Source organism: Calypte anna, chromosome 14 (assembly GCF_003957555.1).
Source record: "Calypte anna isolate BGI_N300 chromosome 14, bCalAnn1_v1.p, whole genome shotgun sequence".
Lineage (NCBI taxonomy): Eukaryota > Metazoa > Chordata > Aves > Apodiformes > Trochilidae > Calypte > Calypte anna.
In genome coordinates this window covers 4,779,504-4,798,151 of record NC_044260.1, presented here as the reverse complement: position 1 = coordinate 4,798,151, position 18,648 = coordinate 4,779,504, and the positions used below count along the sequence as shown (strand labels likewise).

The 18,648-nt window shown below is 49.9% G+C and overlaps 1 protein-coding gene across 1 annotated transcript; it reads right to left on the bottom strand.

Annotated features, from left to right (window-relative positions):
- Positions 1–518: 518 nt before the first annotated feature.
- GRIFIN (galectin-related inter-fiber protein) lies at positions 519–2,952 on the bottom strand. Its single transcript, XM_008498548.2, has 4 exons — positions 2,941–2,952; positions 1,381–1,460; positions 1,135–1,297; positions 519–683 (listed from the first exon to the last, which is right to left on the bottom strand). The coding sequence occupies exons 1-4, from the start codon at positions 2,950–2,952 to the stop codon at positions 519–521; spliced, it is 420 nt and encodes a 139-aa protein (XP_008496770.2).
- Positions 2,953–18,648: the final 15,696 nt, after the last annotated feature.

Genomic DNA, 18,648 nt, shown 5'->3' with positions numbered 1-18,648 from the left:
ACTCGATTGATCTGCCCAGGGAGGGGTATTCCAGCATGGATTTCTTGATGTGATTTTATTGGCAGATAGAGGAGCATTTTTACCTAGCTCCTGGAAAGAAACACCTTTTCCCATCCTTAACACCCACACCCTTTACATCCCCTTTACCGTGTGGCCAGCTGAAGACTTGTGCTAACCCACACCCTGCTCTTAGGCAAATGCAATTTTGAGGGTAATTTCAGGTGTGAACATTCCAGGCAGACTGCTCCATGCTGGAGTTCTCTGTCAGGCTGTCCAACAGCAAAGACAAAACCTACAGAGCCCATAGTGCACCTCAAGGCATAGAGACAGGAGATGTTCTGTGATCTGGGCTACAGTCAGCAGCATGGTTGGGTGCTGTGTTAGTGACATGTGACAGGAATGACCATCACTTCCACTACAAGGACACCTTCCTGGCCAGTGATGACATCTGTTGGGTGGAGAAGGGGAGGTCACTCTCTGGATCAGGAGCCCAAGGGGAATGGTCTGTGAGATTGTCTCTAGTAAAGGCCTCGTTTGGTGATTTCCACTGAAGAAATGGCAATATCATTGAGGATCTGCAGCTTGGTGATGGAGGAAAGCTGCTTCTGCCGATGCTTGTACTGCAGGATTTTGTTTTCATCAATGAAAATGTGGAAATAGTCCTGGTCAGAGTAGATTTCAACCTGAAAGAGAGGCTGTGTTAGGTTTACCAGGTGGCCACACATCCTCAGTGGATCTTGCTGCTGTTGTGTCAGCAAGTGTTCAGATCTGGGTGTGTGAATCCACAACCACCCCAAATCCTGTCAGAGCTGACACACAGTCTGCTCACCCCTATTTTGGGCAGAAGGAGGGAATAGCTTAGGTTTTCATTTCATGATAGCAGAAACCAATTGGGAAAAAAAAACCATGCAGGGGTTATTTCTGTAGCTCTGCATGTCTGTGCCTGAGTTGGATGTAAATCAGCAGCAAACCAGGGTACTACAGAGATACTAAGAGGAGGCTGAGCCAGAGAGGGGATGCTACTGGGCATGGTGCTGGCAGGAAAGGCAGAACTAGATACTTCAGGAGGACCCCAATACTGGCTGGGTCACTCTTGTCCTACCTGAGGACAGCCATAGACTGACCCAGGGTTACCTGGAATGGCTCCTTTGCTTCGAAGGGGAAGGTGCTATTGACCTCTTCTTTCCCCCAGTGGTTGGCAAGGAAGGAATTGCAGACAATCCTGGAGCTGGAGAAGCGAGGGTTAAAGTGGAGAGCAATTTGGTCTCCAGGATCACAGAGCAGATTAATTTCAAACCTAAGACAGCAAAAGAAAAATGATGGAGAGCTGTGGAGCAATGCTGCTGGCTCAGGAGAGCTGGGAGCAGAGTGTGTCCTTACATGCTGGTGTGGGAACTGGTCTCACCCTTGACCACGACGCTCCAGCCAGGACACATCCCCTCGGGATACAGGGCCTCAAACTGCCAGGAAGGATGTGATGGTGAAGCATAGCAAGGCAGGAGAGGTTCACAGCCCTGCTCATTCCTCACACTTCTCCTCTCTCACCCTCTTATTTTTTTCTCCTTTCTTCCCCCTTCCCACCCAGGTACATTCTCTGTCCCTGCCTTTTCCTCACTCCTAAATAATCTCAGGGACTCTAAGTTGGTATGAAATGAAGTTGCTACAACATCCACTTGATGAGGTGGGATTTTTTGCCTTTTGTAAAGAGCTGAGTGGGATCAAGGAGAAAAAACCAAAACAAACAAAACACCTAAACAACAAAATACCCAAACCCAAACCTGAATGCCTTAATTATTGGCAAGACATGAAGATGCTCTGCTCCCTCTCCTTACCTGGGCAATACAAAACTGGAGAACTTTGTGGTGCTTTGAAGCAGGGTGTGAAAGAGAAGGACTGGTCAAGGAATTATCAGTGCAAGATGACATCCAGCCTGTCCCTATTCAGGGTTACATGGATGACTCTTCCCACAGGCTCCTGCCTGATCCTCCATTCCACCCACTCCCCCCAGCCCCAAGGTTAAACTTGCATAAGTGAGCTGTTCCTCCTCAAAAGTGTTCCTTTTTGAATAATTCATAATTTTATTAAATAACTCGTTTTAATAAGAGCTGCTTGCAATTTCACCTCACTTCTTTTAGAACTCTAATGATCTTGTACTTTTGAGCATCCCTTTTTCTGAAACTTATTGCTCACACTGGGAGTATCTAGCCTTGGCACCTCTACTGCCAGCTCCATGCTTTGCTTTCTCTCCCCTCAGCAATTTCACTGCCCTGTTTCTTTCTCTGCCATGGTTTTCAACACATTTTTGGGATGTGCATGGTTTTGATCAGAAGCTGAGACGTGGCTATGGCCAACTTAGTGCACTTCTGCCTGACTGCTTTTGGTCAGTGGCTTGGGGAGCCTCTGCGTTGTCATTCAAAGGCTTTGACCACACTCATGTCCCTGGCTGTGAAAGGAGGACCTGATGGTAGAGTTTCAAACAGTGAGTGGTGATGGCAGCACCCAGGTTAGCCTTGCCTTGACCCTCACCTTGTCACTGTTACAACAGCCCCAGCAGAAGACACCCCAGGTACAGAGGAAACAGAAATTCCTTCCTTGCTGCTGCTGTCCCAGCTGAGAGGGGTGGTAAAGCACAGCTCCTGTTTTGGTCTCAGTTTAAATCCTACATACTAGAAGTACTGCCATGAGGGCAGCATTGCCCTGGCCCAGCTTGAATTAAAACTTATCCTGTTGCCCCACAAATCAAAACCCACAAAGCTCTCAGCTTTGCAACAGCCAGGACCAGACTAAAACAGCAAGGAGCATTCTCATGTCTTGCAGGATCTCTTGCCTTTCTTGCCCTTATCTCTCCCACTTTTCTTGATTCCCCCCCCCTCAACTCTGCACTGTCTCCCATCAGCCAGCCTGGGCTTTACCACCTTCCCCTCCTGTCCCCAGACTTACCCTCAGTGCCATCCTGCTGTCACCCCAGTGCTGCAGACCTGCTGCCTGCCTGCTCAGAGGGGACTTTATAGGGGCAGGGGCCCCATGTGAGCTGGGATTAACAGTCCCAGTGAGCTGAGGTCTCCTTTTCAGCTGGGGAGCAGCAAATCCTGCTGCCTGTCCAGCAGGGTCAGCCCACTCATGCATGAAAGATTAATCTGGCCCTGATGCTGCCTGCACAAAGGGCAGTGCTGCCAGGCACCCCTGAGCCCTGATGTGATGGAGCCCCCAGGGCAGGAACAGGCATCCTGGCTGTAATCCAGGGGGGGAGATGTGTTTGGTGCTTGAAGGAAGGATAGAGACTCCCAAAGATGAGGGAGATACTGGGAGTTCCAGGTCCAGAGAGAAGGGAGGTGGCAGAAGAGAAACTGTGGTTTCTACAGAGGCTCAGCTTCACCCTGATCAATAGAGATTTCTTTGTCACTGTTTTCCTTTTTGCTCACTCTTTTTGGGTCAGAAATGAGCTGATGCCAGCTCTGTCACTGCCGTTTTTCCACCTCGTGGTGCCCCAGGGCTTTGGGGTTTGGGATGCTGCTGTGCTGAGCTCATCTCATCCCAGCCCTGCATTTCCCCTCTGCTGGGGACAATACAGGGATTTGGGAGCAGAGCGAGGGAGCCTTTGTCTGATATTTCCTGATGAAAGTAATTTCAGTGATGGGAGTTTTCATCCTGCCCATCGGCATGTGCTAACATGGGGTGGAGCTGGGGAAGGGAGCAGTGTCTCTGCGTCCCCACACTCTCTTTACAGGGTAAATGCATTAAAACCAGATGCTGGGCCCATCCCTACATGCACAGGAGGCTGTGGTTCTCCTTGGCTGGTCCTACAGGGGTTCATGGCTTTCCTGGCTAGAAGCTCCTCAGTTTTTGGGCTGCAGTGCTGATGCTATGTCATGTGTTTATTTTATTTCCAGCAGATAAGCAGAATGAGAGCTACTACTATCCCAGGCTCTGGTGCCCTTGGCAGAAGATTCAAAATCCAATCCAGTGGACATAGAAGCCAACAGTGTCTCTCAGGGTTGAAAGAAACAAGTCCCAGACTGGGATTTTCCTCTTTGGATTCCTATAAGACCAAAACCGTGAGAAGCTGGGCTCTGCTGTGGGCTCCTCACTCAGCTCCCAGCTCTCCAGGAACTGTGCTGGGAGCACCAGCTCAGAGCTCTGTGCTACAGGTGGCAGCATCGGGACGTGCAGGGAGCTGTGAGATGGAGGCGTTGAGGTGATGGTAACAGGGCCAGGGACATCTCACCCATCCCTCTCCAGGCTGCAGTAGGATGCTGGACACTGTCCTGTCAGAACAGTGTCTCCCTTACTTTTGGCCTGAACCCAAACTTGTGTTTTCACCCCCCAAGGGATGTGTTTTCACCTTTCATCCTGCTAATCATGTGCAAGGGACTGTCAGGAGAAGGGGATGCTTTTGAAATGCCCACCATGGTAGCGGGCAAAACCAGGCAGTGCTGCAGTCCTGCACATAGGAAAAGAGTGATCTGCAAGCTGAATAACTGTGCCAAGCTTCTCATAATTATGCTAATGAAATCAGTGGACTGGGGAAGGACACTGCAGGGCAGGGCAGGGTGCAGTGGGATAGCAGAGGACTTTGCCAAGCAAGCTGTGGTGGAACAAATTCTGAGGCCTTTCTGTGCCTACAGGCTGCATCTCACCCACCACATGGTGCAGAAACCAGCATGAGTCTTGAGAACTTCCAGAGAAGCTGCTTTAGAATTTTTTTTTTTTTCTGGTCTAGTAATACCAAGCACTTATACAACTCTGTGCACACAGCCTGTCCTGGCAGGGTGACATCCTGAGACACATTCCAACTCCCTCTGCAGCCTCTGCTGGTGCCACCATGATTACCAGGTATAGAATTTGCTCCCTGCCTGCAAAAAAGCTGCACCAGGCCAAGCAGCACTGGGGTGCCCTGTGGGAGAACAGGAAAGCCAGTGAAGGCAGGTTTGGAGTGAAGGGAAAGGTCTCAAGAAAGGGGGTGGGGGTGTGAAATTGGATTGCTCCAGTTTTAGGGACAATAACTTCTGAGATATTCAGTGCCTTCTGAAATCTTCCTCTTGGCAGTTCAGTGTGAGTAAGAAAGGTTGCTGCAGAAAGATGCAAATGTGTTTTGCCAGTGAATGATGCCCAAACACTGACTGATTTGCCTTCTGCCTGTTGTACCAGGGGATTTGTCTCTTTAGCAAGGAGGAAGGGACTGGAAATATGTTTAAAATCTCAGCTGCTGGAGGCAGCACTGGGTGGTTAGCCCTTCATACCATAATTTTTCCCTCTCTTTGGTGATAGGTGGGAAAAACCTTAAGAACACAGATCATGTACCAGCTGATAAAGAAAAGACAGTTGTGTTCTTGGCTGGCAAGAGGCTGTGTAAGAAAGGAGCTGATAATCTGCTGGTTTGGTAACTTCAGGGGATCTTCATTGGTGTGACACTTGGTGATTATCAAATCACTTATTAGCAGACTTTCTTATGCATTTGTTAGCCATTTGGTCATACAGAGCTTGCACCTTTCCTGAAGCTGTTACTGGCTATGGCTCGTAGTTTTTTGTCCCAAAGTCTTTTTCCTGCTGCCCCCAATGTGGCAGACAGGCTCAGCGAGGAGCTCAGCACTGGGCTTCCCATGGGATTTCTGTGCTAAGTTCTCCTGCACTAACCTGGCTGAGTGTCTGGACCTGTGATTATTTCCATTTGTCTCTAGAGGTCCCCAAACACACAGCCTGAACTTCCTGGAGCTGAAGGCAGTGCTGCTTTCCACACACCACACACCAATTTTTTTTCCTTATTTTGCTTCCAGGCTCTGTGGTTCACCCACAGGGATGCTCCAGTTCCTGATGCCTGCTCAGGTTTTCCTCTTGGAGAAAAGAGGAAGCCTTGGAGGAGAGGAGCTCTGATGTGCCTTGGATACTGCCCCAGGTACTTTATCTCCTATTAATATTCACCTAAATATGTAATCACACATCCACGTAGCAGCCACCAAACCTCAGCAACCTGTACCTGCTGGAGGTCTGTGATCACACAGCAACCCACCTTCCTTAAATACCCCAAAACAAACACGCCAGCCTGGTGCTCCTGGCCCACAGCCACATGTGGCCAGTGGACTCACATCTGCAAAGCTGCTTTGGTACTTAATGGCCATACCAGAGGGGCTGTCACCACTGGGATGCAGCCAGAGCTGGGCTTCTCTTGGAATCACCCTTAGGCCCAGAGTCTCTTGGATCTAGTCCAGGGGCCACCAGACCTGCAGCCTCGTGGAAGAATTTAAGATTAAGGTTGCTACATTAATTTAAGAAATAATTTTTTTTAAAATGGTGGGCACAGCAATGAGGCTGCAAATGATATCATTTTGAAGTCTTTTGCTTTTTCTTGCTTTGAGCATCCTCACCCAGCCACCAGCCACTAGTTGGCTGGAAAGAGCACCACGATCCCCTCCTCCATCCCAAGGACTCTAAGGCCTTTTCCTCCACCTCTGGAGCCAGAGGGACTCACTGCCTTTCCTAAAACACCATGCTCTTTGTTTTAGCACAATGGCTTTACAGAACAAAAACATAGCATAAAACAATAGTTGGGGTGCAAGCAGAGCCTCCTGGGCATTGTCTGCTGGCTGTGGCTCTAGGCAGGCTCAGCTCTGTCATGGATGGTGAGTTGGGGTTACCCCAAATCCAGATGGGTCTCCTGTATTCTTCCCCTCCAGACCAAATCAAGGCTGTGATTTGCCCAGCGCACGCCTCTGCATGAGGCTTCTCCAGACTTGCTTATCTGCTGCTTGAAGGTATTTATACCTCCTCCACAGCCATTTCAGTTCCTCCAGGGAACTCCTAAAACTCCTCCGTGCAATGGGGAGTCAGCCCTCTGCTCCAGTCGTGCTGCCTGGGGAATGCATTACCCCAGGGAGGCTCTTGGCACATTGCTTCACCACCTCACCCCAATTCCCTTTCTCCCACATCTACAACTCTGTGAGAGTTCCCTACACCTCTTTTGGGATCTCTCCAACACTGCTGTCTACAAGCAGCATCCAGGCACTGACCATCTCAAAGCCACAGTACAAATACTCCTTCAGGTTTGGTGCTGGAAAAAAAAAATCAATTTATGCTTTATATTTACAAACTGTTAAAAATAGGGTTCTTTTGAGTTAAATCTCAGTGCACCAGGCAGTTGTATCTCTATATTTCTGCAGTCTCAACCTTCAGTACTTTACGGTACCGACCAGGAGAGCACTGGAGACTACAGACAAATCCCTGTGACAAATTATAATCTTAGAAAAATCACGCAGGGGTGGAATTCTAGAAGAGCCTGATACAACATCTGCTGCTGCTCTGGGATGGGGAGTCAGCTCTGCAGCCTGCACCTCTCCTACACCCTTTCAGGAGACTTCAATTTCTCTCCAAATGGAGTCCCTTGCAGCTGCCCAGCCTTAAAATTGCTCACCCGAGAGGAAGGAAAGAAAAATATCACACCTGGCAAGAGAGACAAGGAGGAGCTGACACCCCTGGGACATGTTGCCTGGCTCTGGGCTGGTGTTGATGGCCCCTTCATATTCCTTTGGGGTGTCAGCTCTGCTAACGAGCTGCTAAGCCCTTGGGAATGGCCTTGGCCCTGCTGGCTTCCAGAATCATTGCATTTGTCAGATTTTCAGTTCTTCGGCTGCTTGTTAGCATAGCCCATCATCCTTCCAGTTAGGCACTGGTGCTGGGGAAGGAGAGGATGTGTCCTGTCCCCAGACAGCTGTTTGGCCAGCTATTGGGTATGATCTGATTTTATGCTTGTTGGCTGGAAGGTCAGGAAAGGATCTGGTCCCAGGCAGTGCCATGACTGTGACTTACTGGAATGAGAATCTCTGCCTTGGGTTGCACTAGTGAAAAGGGAAGGCAAATCCCAGCCCTGCCAGGAACCAACACAAGTGCAGCTGAGGCCAAGCCCAGAGCTGCTGCTGTCCCCAGCACAGCTTCTCCTTGGGCTCAGGACTTCCTTTTCCCCTCAGCTTTGAGGAGCAGAGATGAAAGGCAAGGCACTGGGAACACAAAGCACGCCTGGTTTATTTTATTTATGACTGGCCTCCACTTAAAAGGAAGCCAATTTTATCAGCTCCAGCACCACCAGGTCAGATGAGTAAATGACAGAGGAGGGTTTAGTTTATGATCTGGAGCTTAAGTTTGTTCTTATATGGGCATCCTGGGCAGACACTGTTTGCTGCCACCTTACCGACTGCTGCTCCCAGGGACAGCCAGAAACTGAGCCAGGGTCCTCCAGAGGTGAAAGACAAGGCAGAACAAGTAGTTGTGCTCAGGTTGTGTCTACCCCTACTTTCTTGGCTCAGGGAATTTACACAACACAAACATCACAGCAGCCAGGCTGTGCTGGTATCTGCTGGGCTTTGATCTATCCAGGCTTTGGGAACTGTGATTTCTTCTTCCTCAGTTCCCCAAGGAGAAGGTGGCAAAGATTTGTCAAAGGAGGTCCCCTTGTCCTCACCAGTGGCTCCAGCTGGAAAGGGGTGCTGGGTCTGAGCCATGGCTGGTGCTGGTCCTCACCCACCACCCTGTTCCAGCAAAAGGTAAACATGCACCATGGCACAGGGGGTTCTTTCTTGCTCGGGGTTCCTACAGCCAATATTTGATCATCCGTAAATAATTATTGCCCTGTTGTGTACAGAGGGACCTGAGGCATCCTGCTCCTTGGTGATACCTTCCAAACTCCCTGGGGAAACATCTGTCTTCCTCTTCCCAGAGATTGATGGGGAAGGAGGAGAGCTGGTGCTGGGCTTTGCTGGTCTCCTCAGACTCAGTGGGTTTGCTGCCTGGCTTCCCATGGGGGGCTCTGGCTCTGAGCTAAAGCAATGACAGAGCCTCAGGAGGTGGGGGGGTTATGTGTGAAGACTCCTTGCTCATTTTTATGTAGAATTCCTGCTTCCTGAGGAACAACATCAGCGCTGTCAAAGCCTCCTCCATCCCCCTTGCCTCATGGCTAACTCTTGCCAATTCAGAAATGTTTCCCAGAAGCTTCCCAGGTGAGGTTAATCTCTGAGGGACATCTACGATTCTGTATCAAATTATTTACTACCCCAAAACCTGTATCAAATTATTTACTACCCCAAAACTGCAGGGTGGAGGGACCTTATCACTGGAGGGGCTGCTCTTGGCTCTGTGTGTAAGTACCAAGGTTCTGACCTCTTCTGCACGGGGCTGGTGGCTGGGGAGAAGCAGTGGGTGTTGCAGCAAGCTGCAAGAGGTATCTGGGGAGGAAGATGCAGCTTTCTGCTATTTTAGAGAACAGGGAGGAAGAGGAAGGGCTGCTGACAAAGACTGAAACTAGAAAAATGACGACAAAAAAAAAAATCTCTTCCCATTTAGGGAACTGAATGCGTTTGTTTCCTGATGTGACAAGGATGTCTGAAACCCAGAGCCCCAAACTGAGCTGCTAAACTGCAGCTCCTCCTATCCCATGGCCAGGGTGACCCTTTTAAAGTTGGAAAGGTCCAAATTCCCTACCAGACCCTTCAGTTCCTGACCTGCTCAGGGGCTGGGAGGTGCCTTCACCCAAATCCCCAACATCTTCTTCACCTGGCTCCCCTCCTTTCTCCTCCTGAGCCAGCATCCAGGGCTGGCTACCAAGAGGACCTCCCTTGTGGAGGGGACCCCCAGAGCCTGGGGCTGCACCAGGGGAGGCCAAGGAGGTGGTTGGCACCATGGTTTGAGGAGGTTTTGCGCACACAATGGTGCGGGGGGATGAAGAAGGTGAATAGTAGCCTTGCCTGTAGTCATGTTTGTTTCTGCCTCTTCTGCTGCCCAGTTCCCCCTTGGGAACTTTGCTTCTCTCTGCCCCTTCCCACAGTGAATCTCCCTGACCCAGCTCCTCATTTGCAGACAGCCAAGTTGTTCTTGAGACAAACAAGAAACAGTCACTGCCCCAGGGAGCCTGTGGTCAAGGCAAGGAGATGCCACGTTATTTGGTTTCTTCTTTATTTTCATTTTGGCTTTTGTAGCTGCAGATGGGCTCCAGCCACAATGTCTGAAGGCAGGTCCAGCTTCCAGTGTCTCCTGACTTGGGTGGAGGCTGAATCCAGGCTGCTGATTCAGACCTTCTCTATTGCTAGTGCTGGATTTATATATAATTTGATTCTATATAGTTATGGCTATAGATGAGCGTGAGAACTTCAGTGGGGGATAAAGGGACATTTTCTAAATGAAGCATTTGTTTTTGCAAGATTTCAGCAAGAGAAAGGGATATAAATTGTCAGCAAAAGCACTGTGGGGTGGGATGCCACATGCCCTAAAAAGGTTTCATCCAGGAAAGTCTCCACCTCACACCTTGTTTGCAATTTTCCTGCTTTCCTGCCATTTTTTTTTTTTTTTTTTTCCTACAGAGCTGGAAAGTGGGGTTGAAGCCCCATCTGCATCTCAGCAGCAGCTCAGGATAAGCCAAGACACTCTTGAGACTTGAGGATAGAGCTGCATCTCTGGAGTGTGCTATATCCATATTCCCTGCTCCTACCATGGCTCGTGGTGAGTTTCCAGCCCCTCAGGGCTGGGGAGCAGAGACAGAGGGATGTCCCTGTCTATCACAATCAGGGGTGAAGCTCCCACGGATGGGAAGGGAGAGGGGCTGCAGGGTTTCAACTTCCATCTCCAAGAGTGATGTGGGGTAGCCCTGACCTGCCTCAGCACTTCATCAATCCTGTTTTCTACTTGATGTGGATCATAGCCTAGGGAGAGATTATCCAACCATGGCTCTGCTCCTCACATCCTCTGATTCTCTTCCTCCTTCTCCTCTTCCTTTAGCTCTGGCTGCTGGAAGAAATTATCTTTTTTTTTTTTTTTTTTTTTGAGTATTTACCAAACTGTTTCCAAAACATCTGGAAAAGCTCACAGAGCTGGAGTGGAGAGTAACGCTGAGGGTGGAAATAGGGTCATGGAAACAGAGGCACCCTGTAGGATTAATGCTCCAGAGTGGCACTTGGGAAGGGCTGAGTTTTTCTTTGGGAGTGGAGTGAGGATTTGAAGAGTTGGAAAAATCCCAGTGAGACCCTGGGTCCTGCTTCCCCAGGGACCATGCCTGGAGGAGGTCCCACCAGTGGGCTCAGCGATGCCCATTGCCTTCATGAGTGGCTGTGGCCCTGTGCTGTGTGGGACAGGTTGCTCTCCCAGCCCCAAATTCTGCTCTTATGTCTCTGGGTGGAAGAAGGACTAGCAAAAAGTTTGTATTTCAGAAAGGACAAGCAGTCCCCTGGGGTCATTTCGTGGCTGCCAGCTTGACATCCAGCACAGCTGAAATACTGGGATGGCTTTTATACAAAGCAACATGTAGTTAATTAAAGGAGGAGTGTAACTGATGCCAGTCCCTGAAAATGATGAAAATAGAGCTCTGCTAATTCCTTCATTTCTACAGGGCTAGGAATGGGGCTGATAAAGATGATCTTGTCAATGCAGCAGCCTTGGTTGTGTGGTTTGTCTTGGCGTCTGGCCATGGTACAAATGGAGCTGGAATGGAGTCTGCTGCTTAGATAGTTAGAGAAATGGTAATGATACAAAACCATCCCTGCTCACCTGATGGGAGGGCAAACAGGGCTGGTTCTGGACTGGGAGATGTGGCTGCCCTGGGGAACTGTAGTCCTACAGTCACCTTTCCAGTGGGTCTGCACAGAAATTGTTTTCTCAGCCTCCCCTGTTTTACCTGTTTGGTGAAAAATAGAGAACTCTTCAGTAACATTTGTAAATGGCTGTTATGGAACAACCAGATCATGAAGCTTAGTGCAAGCCAAAACTGTCTCTTTTAGTACAACCACATAAAGAGTGTAAGAATGAAATTGGTTGTATTTATAGGATGGGACAATCTCTCTGTCTGGGGAAGTAAAGCCATGGCAGAGCTATGGGTTTTAATTATTTTAGTGTGACAACTTCTAAAAATATTTCTGTGGTCCTTCAGAGGAAATCCAGACTGCCAGGGCCATCAGATTTGTGGTTGGGAAGCACTGCAATGACTCTGAATATGTCCCTGGTGCAACACAGCAGCCAGGAGGGCAATCCCCCATTCCTGGATGTGGTGGGATGAGGATGGAGGTTTTCTTGGCTGTGGCTGTGGTGAGGGAAGGAGAGTGTTGTCCCCATCTCTGGTGTCTCCTTGCCAAGGAGGAGGGTGGCATATGGGGAGTGTCCAGGAAAACAGCCCCAGAAGTGACTCAGGGACTGGAAATGTTGCCTACCCAGACAAGGTGGGGAAGTTAATTTTGTTTATTTCAGCATTATACATGGAAGAGTTTTTTAACTCATGAATCATGATATCCCTAAATGTCAAGGTTGAGATGGGAGTTTCCTGGGGTTTCCTGGGCCAACAGGCAAAAGCAGGATAAGGGAAAACGGGTTGATATCAAGAGACACAATTATGGTCTGGAATGGACACTCAGATAATCTGAAGTGTTGAAAGGCAGACTGGGACTGCCCATTCCCTGCACTGACTGCCAGAAAATCCTGAACTTCTGCAGAGGATATTGGGGAGATGATCAGGGACTCTTGCATGCTATGATGGGTACCTCTGCTTGCCAACCAGCAGCAGGCAGGCAGGATTTAAACCCCACTGGCAGCCTCAGGCTTTCCCACCCAGGTAAGAAAACAAGCTGTGAAAGAAAGTAAACATGTCAGAGAAGTATTTTCCTTTGAGATGGGTTGGTCTTTCCCAGCTTGGAGAAAGGACACAAGGAAGCTGCTGTCAGACTTGAACATGGCAGCCCTGATTTCACAAATATTTGAATAACATTTTCTGAGTTTTATGTGTTATTCCACAATGAATGGGAAAAAAAAAGGGGGGGGGGGAATGAAATAAAATTATTATAGTGGACTCTGCCAATGGCAATTCCCTCAGGTAACCCTCCCAGCCTGGCTCAGCCCCATGCTTGGGAGGTGATGTCACCTCAGTGCCCCTGGACTGAATCTTTTTGGGATCAAAAGCTCAAACAGGGATGCTGGACCCAAGAGTATCACCCATGGGACACCATGACTGGCACAGCATCAGGACAGAGCCTGTCCTGTCTCTGTCACACGCTGCAGACACATGTGGAAGGCTGCTGTAGGGATGGGTACAGTCTGCCCCATCCCTTATTTACTGTACAGGTGGGCCACAGGGAGGGTGCCCCTAAACTGCCTTTGCTGTTGAGCTCTCTCTGATGTGTTTGAACCCCTTATCATGGCCTTGGCTCTGGAGCTATGTGCTCAGGAGGGTACATTTTATGGGTTGCTAAGTGTTTATTTCAGCCAGCCTTAGGGATGGGACATCTGAATTAAAGAGGTGGGGACCCTGTGTCTGGGTGATGGGAGAGAAGCTTTAAGTGGCTTCACTTTCCACTAAACTTAGTAGTCTGGACACAGGTTTGAAGTAAAACTCAAGCAGTTTTGTGCACACCTGGGAAGGTCTGTGTCAGAGAGCTCTGGGAGCAGCTGCACTTTGTGCCAGGGAATTGGGTTTCATTGAAATATTTCCCTGCCCTGCAAGTGGAAGCAGTGCCCTGGGATGTGGTGTCTTCTGTGCCCCACAAGCCCCCTCAGCACAGCAAGAGCTCCTGCTACCCCCTGCCAGACCATCCTGGTGTATGGACCAGTTTGCACTCTCTACCTCAGTTTGCCTCTCCATTCTGCACACCTCCATCCCAGCCTTTCCTCCCACGTGGGCTGAGTTCTCTTGGTGGCAGTCTGCCCTTTATTTTTTTTTTCTCCCCTCCTTTTTTTTCCAAGCATCAGATTAGAAATAGATTAAATTGGCCCATAATGACTTTGCCAGGTGCTGACTCTCTCCACACTTCAGCTCTGAGCATGCCTTTGTGTGTGTGTGTGTGTGTGTGTCCAAGCAATGAACAATGATTAAAGAGGCTTTATTAGTCCCATGACTAAGCTATAATATGAAAACCCAGTGTCCTTCCTGCCTGCAACTGTGTTGGGAACAGCTCCCTACAAATGCTCTGCCCCAGCTCCCTGCTCTTGCACAGTGAGCAATGCTGTGGCCATGCTGGAGGGTTTTCTGATCTTATTCACTCCATCAAACACCTGAGGACATGAAGATGGTTGTCTGTGGTCTCTTCTAGGCTGTTGCTAGTCCCACACATCTGTCCCCAGCAGATGTGACCCCTCCCAGGGTGTCAGGGGGAGGCAGGGCCTCTCACCATGCAGGTCTCTTCTAGGAGCTGATGGTTTAAGGTGCTCATGGAGATGGTGACATCTATCCAGGGATACAGGACAGTGCTGAGGCTGCAGGTCTCAGGAATGGATTTCTCCTGAACAAATCATCCCTGAAATCAGAGAAGTTGCACAAACACCTTAAAATCACTGCCAGGGAGCCTGGCCTTCCTGATCTATCCAGCCATGCAATTCAAGATAATACTTATTTTGAAATGTCACCTTGTTTTCACCCAATCAAATGCACCAGACCTCATGCGTGCCCATTTCCTGGAACACATAATCTGCTTCTGAAACCAGGAGATACCAGGATATTTCTCTGCCTGTTCTCTGAAGTGCAGGGCACAGAAAAAAACATCTTCAGGAGAGAAGCTGTCAGATGCTGGCTGTGCTGTCAGCATCCCCTGGTCCCTGGGGTGTGTGATTGTCCTGGACCTGGCACCATGGAAAGGAATTAGGTGCTTCTGTGACCTGGGATGTGCTGTGAGATGGGAAATACAAGGTTTGCTGAGATCAGCATGTCAAGAGAACAAAACAGTCTTAGGGTACTGTCACTTTCTCTGTAAGAAGAGAGTTCAAAGAGTTTTGGGCCAACATCTACTACTCTACAGATACAAATTTGTCAAGAATCCCCAGTGATGGGGAAAAGGCTGGATTTTACATTTGGGTAGGGATCTCTTCCCAGCACACAGCTTTAAGGTGATCCCTCATCCCAGCTGTACCGCACTTAAGCACAGGGATGCTCTGTGCTTCTGAAGCTGGCTGGAGGATGGGGCAGAAGAAAGCCCAGGGAGCAATGCAGCAACAAGAGAAAGCAAAGTAAGATATTTTCATTCCTCTTCATACCCTGGGAAGCCTTTCAGCAGCTTCATTCCTGTTGGAAGAGGCAAGATCCAAGTGTAGGGAGCAGGATGCCCTTTTCCCCAGGCCTCTTGCCTGTGGACCACACTGGGCTTGCAAAGCCTTCTGCAAATGCCCCCCTGGGGCAGGCAGCACATCCCACCTCCCTGCAGAAACCAGCATTGCCATCCCCACTCACATACAAAGGAGGTTGCATCATAACTGCTTTTTAAACTCTGAGGCTTTTGAAGTCAAAGCCAAAGTTTGTTTTTACACCTGCATTGTGCCAAGTCCCTTGTTCTGGTGTTTACAAGAGTTTCTTTGGTTAGCAGGAGCTCACCTCACCTTTTATAACAGTCGGGTTATCTTGGTGGTGTTTGTCCAGACTGGCAAGAATCTGACCTCTGGAAAGACTGGAAATCAGCATCATGACAGAAACCAAATGACAGCTCTACTGGAAGACTTTCAGCTCTCTCTTCAGCTAGAAGATAATCAGGATTGGGATTACCTGGAGAGAAAGAGAGAGATTTTCAGAAGATAGACATCCCTGAGAACCTTGAAAACAGGCTCTGAAGCCCAGGGAGGAAGGATGGGATCAACTGCAGGATCTTTCACCCCACATCCATGCTTCAGGAGGATGCTCCAAACCAGGCAGGAAGAACACCAGACATCCCCTGGAACAGTGGGTCTTCACAGGGAGGGATTTTTCCTCCATTTCTGGGCTCATTTTGGGGTTGCACAGCCACCGTGTGAGCTCTGGCCACAGCACCTTGCTCACTGGGAGGAGTGGAGCTTCCCCAGGAGCCCATCCCTGCCTGGCACAGCTCATTCCACGTCCTCCCCTGCAGGGAACAGTTTGCAGCCACCACTTTGGCTCCTCACAGCATCTCGCTTCCCACTCCCCCCCCCCCAAAAAAAAAAAAAAAAATCAACCAGTCAGGCTGTCTGCTTGGCAGAAACATCCTGAGGGGCCAGAGCTGAGCTGGCAGCAATGGGAACCCCCACTGCCAACGAGAGAGCAGGGAACGGGCTGAGCAACCCCAACCCAAATACCTCACCCCGGGCACAGAGCAAAGAGGGCGTTCCAGGAAAAAACTGGGCTGGAGGATGAAAGCCGAGGAGTTAATGCCGAGTTTTTTTCAGGGCTGGCTATTCCAGTCGCGGCTTGCACGGGCTTCCTTGCGGACATCTGGCAGATGGGCCCAGGGAGGAATGTAATGAGTTGTGCAGATGGGAGGTACCGAGCTCAGGTTGCAGCCCGTGGGGCAGGGAGTCAGTGTTTTGTTTATAAACACAGGCGGGATGATTAAGATAAGAAGGGGATGGTAATTAAATTAAATTAAGGCTCTGGAAGTCGTTAGATGAGCCTGAAAGCATCGCCAGTCATTTGAATTCCTAACTCTGCAAAACAGGGGCTCACTGTGGTGAAGCATCCGAGGGTGACGGGGGAGCCCGGGAGGCTCTTTCATCAGCTCAGTGGGGAAGAAACACACAGAGTTATATCCAGAGAGGAGAGTCAGGAAGAAGAAAAGCACCAGACTGTCAAGGGCAGGAGAGAAATATCCACAGAAATTCTCCCCAAAGCCCTGGGAACCGAGGTATGAAGAGCCCGGGTTCCCAGTGAGTTTTTGGTGGTGATGATGCAGTGAGGAGTGTAGAAATGCTGAAGTCAGTTAGGTTGGAAATGTCCCCTGCACATCTTGGGAACCCATTCATGAAAAAGCACCCAAGGGAGCAGGAAGGGAAGGCAGCCCAGACCCAAACTGCCTGGGAGGCATTTTGTGGCCACGGGAATGGCGAAGCTGGGGTACTCGCTGGGTCTGGGGTAGGACAAGTTTGGAGAAAAATAAGCGAGGAAATGTGACAGCTGATGTGCAGGTTTTGGATGCATGCAGCATGAAGACTGCAGCTGTACCTGTGCCGGCTCAGAGCAACAGATGGCAACGACACCCAAAGCCCAACAGAACCCCCAGCCCTGGGGCACTGAGGGATCTCTTCTCTGCAGATTTGCTGGGAGATCCTGTGCCTGTTTATTTTTCTTTCATGTTTGCAGTGGCCCTGATACACCTCCAAGCCTTAAATGCTTTCCCTGCTACACAGATGGGGTAAATTGGTCCTAAGAGTTTTCATACCTCTTTGGGAAGAGGGAATGGGATGGGATGAGGAAGTCTGGATGCTTTAGGGCTGGCAGGGTGGGGGGCTGGTGAAGCTAACACTCCAGTGAAGGATTCTTCATCAACTGCCCATGACCCAAGGACTTAGATCTGCTGCCATCCCAGCCTGGGAACATGGCCATGCTGAGCATGATGTAGAAACATGTGCTTTTTAGCTCAGGAGGTCTTCACCCTGGTCTTCTGGTGCCAGCCCTTTGCAAAGGGCTACTGGGAAACATGGAGAAAATACCAACAATCTTTGCAGCAGTAACCATGGCCAGGATGGTGAATGCAAATAAAAGCCTTTTGGCCAGATCCTTGGAGATCCAAGAGACCTTTTCCTCACCAGGTGTTTGCAGGGGGGTGGTTTGTTTCCTCCAAGGCTGGGCTGGAGGAAAGGTCCCTCTCATACAGGTGTTGTGGGGAGAGCAGGTAATTAATTGGTCACTGATTGTTTCTAGTGAGGGGAGGAAGCAGCTATAAAGCCATCAGGGAGAGCATTCTTCTTTGGGTCTTAAGCCAAAGCTAAGTACCCTCTCTAAGTCCAGCCTAAGAAGACCCTGAGAAACTACTGGCTCGCACTCATTTTGGAGTCTGGCTGGGTGTCAGAGGCTGCAGGAAGGTGATAGCTTGGTGGGATGCTGATGGAGCAGGAGAGACCACACCAGTGACCAGGTATGTGTAGCCAGAAGGATGCAGCTCTTTAGGGATGGGGCTGCTGCCTCACCCCAGTCAAGATGAGCAGGTACATCCCATGGGGCAGCCAATCCACCTCCAGAGTGGGTTTGGCAGTGTCTGTTAAACACAGACTTTGCCCTGACAAATCATCTCCTCTTTGTTCACTTGCCCCCACGAAGCATTTTCCCTTCCTGTAGGGCAGGAGGGAGCGGGGTGATGGTGGGGAGGGATGGGAGCTGCTGGTCCTGCAGCGTGCCGGGCTTGGGGCCAGCATTCCTGCTCTGCTCTGCAAACAGCCCCGTTTGTTCAGGCTGCTCCCAGCCATGAGGCACGAGCGTGCCAGGGCTTAAGGCTGCAAGGCTGAGGTCTGAATTTGGCTCCTGGCATGGGTTGGGAGCAGGGCAGGAGCTCAGCATCTCTGGAGGGGCAGTGAGGCATGGATCTGCTCTGGGATCTGCAACCACAAGTCCCTGACACCCTCTCCTGGGTCACCCCAAAGTAGGATTTGTTCATCTGTCCTGGGCTGTGGTCCTGAGGCAGACTGAACTCCCCATGCAGCTGCCCTAATGTGATGGACACTTCACAGAAGAAGCTGATCTCCCCCCCTCCCCTTAAAACTGTCTGAGGCTTTGGTGGAGGGGTACTTGCCAGCTTTCTTCTTGCTGATCTCCCCAATTAGTTTCCCATCTCTTTTTTCTCCCCTTCAAAGCACCAAACATCATTAATCTGTTAGGGGTATTAATGCCAGGCTGAGCTGGAGAGGATGGTGTCTCTGGGATCCTCGAGCACACCCAGCCATGCACACTAATAGATTTTTGCTACCCTGTCATGGCTGTTAAGG

What these genes read in the sequence shown, in the direction of transcription:
- GRIFIN (XM_008498548.2), bottom strand. An exon ending in ACCAGTTCCCACACCAGCAT is followed by an intron (nt 1,298 to 1,380) that starts GTAAGGACACAC and finishes TTGCTGTCTTAG; the next exon opens with GTTTGAAATTAATCTGCTCT. An exon ending in AAGCAAAGGAGCCATTCCAG is followed by an intron (nt 684 to 1,134) that starts GTAACCCTGGGT and finishes CCTCTCTTTCAG; the next exon opens with GTTGAAATCTACTCTGACCA.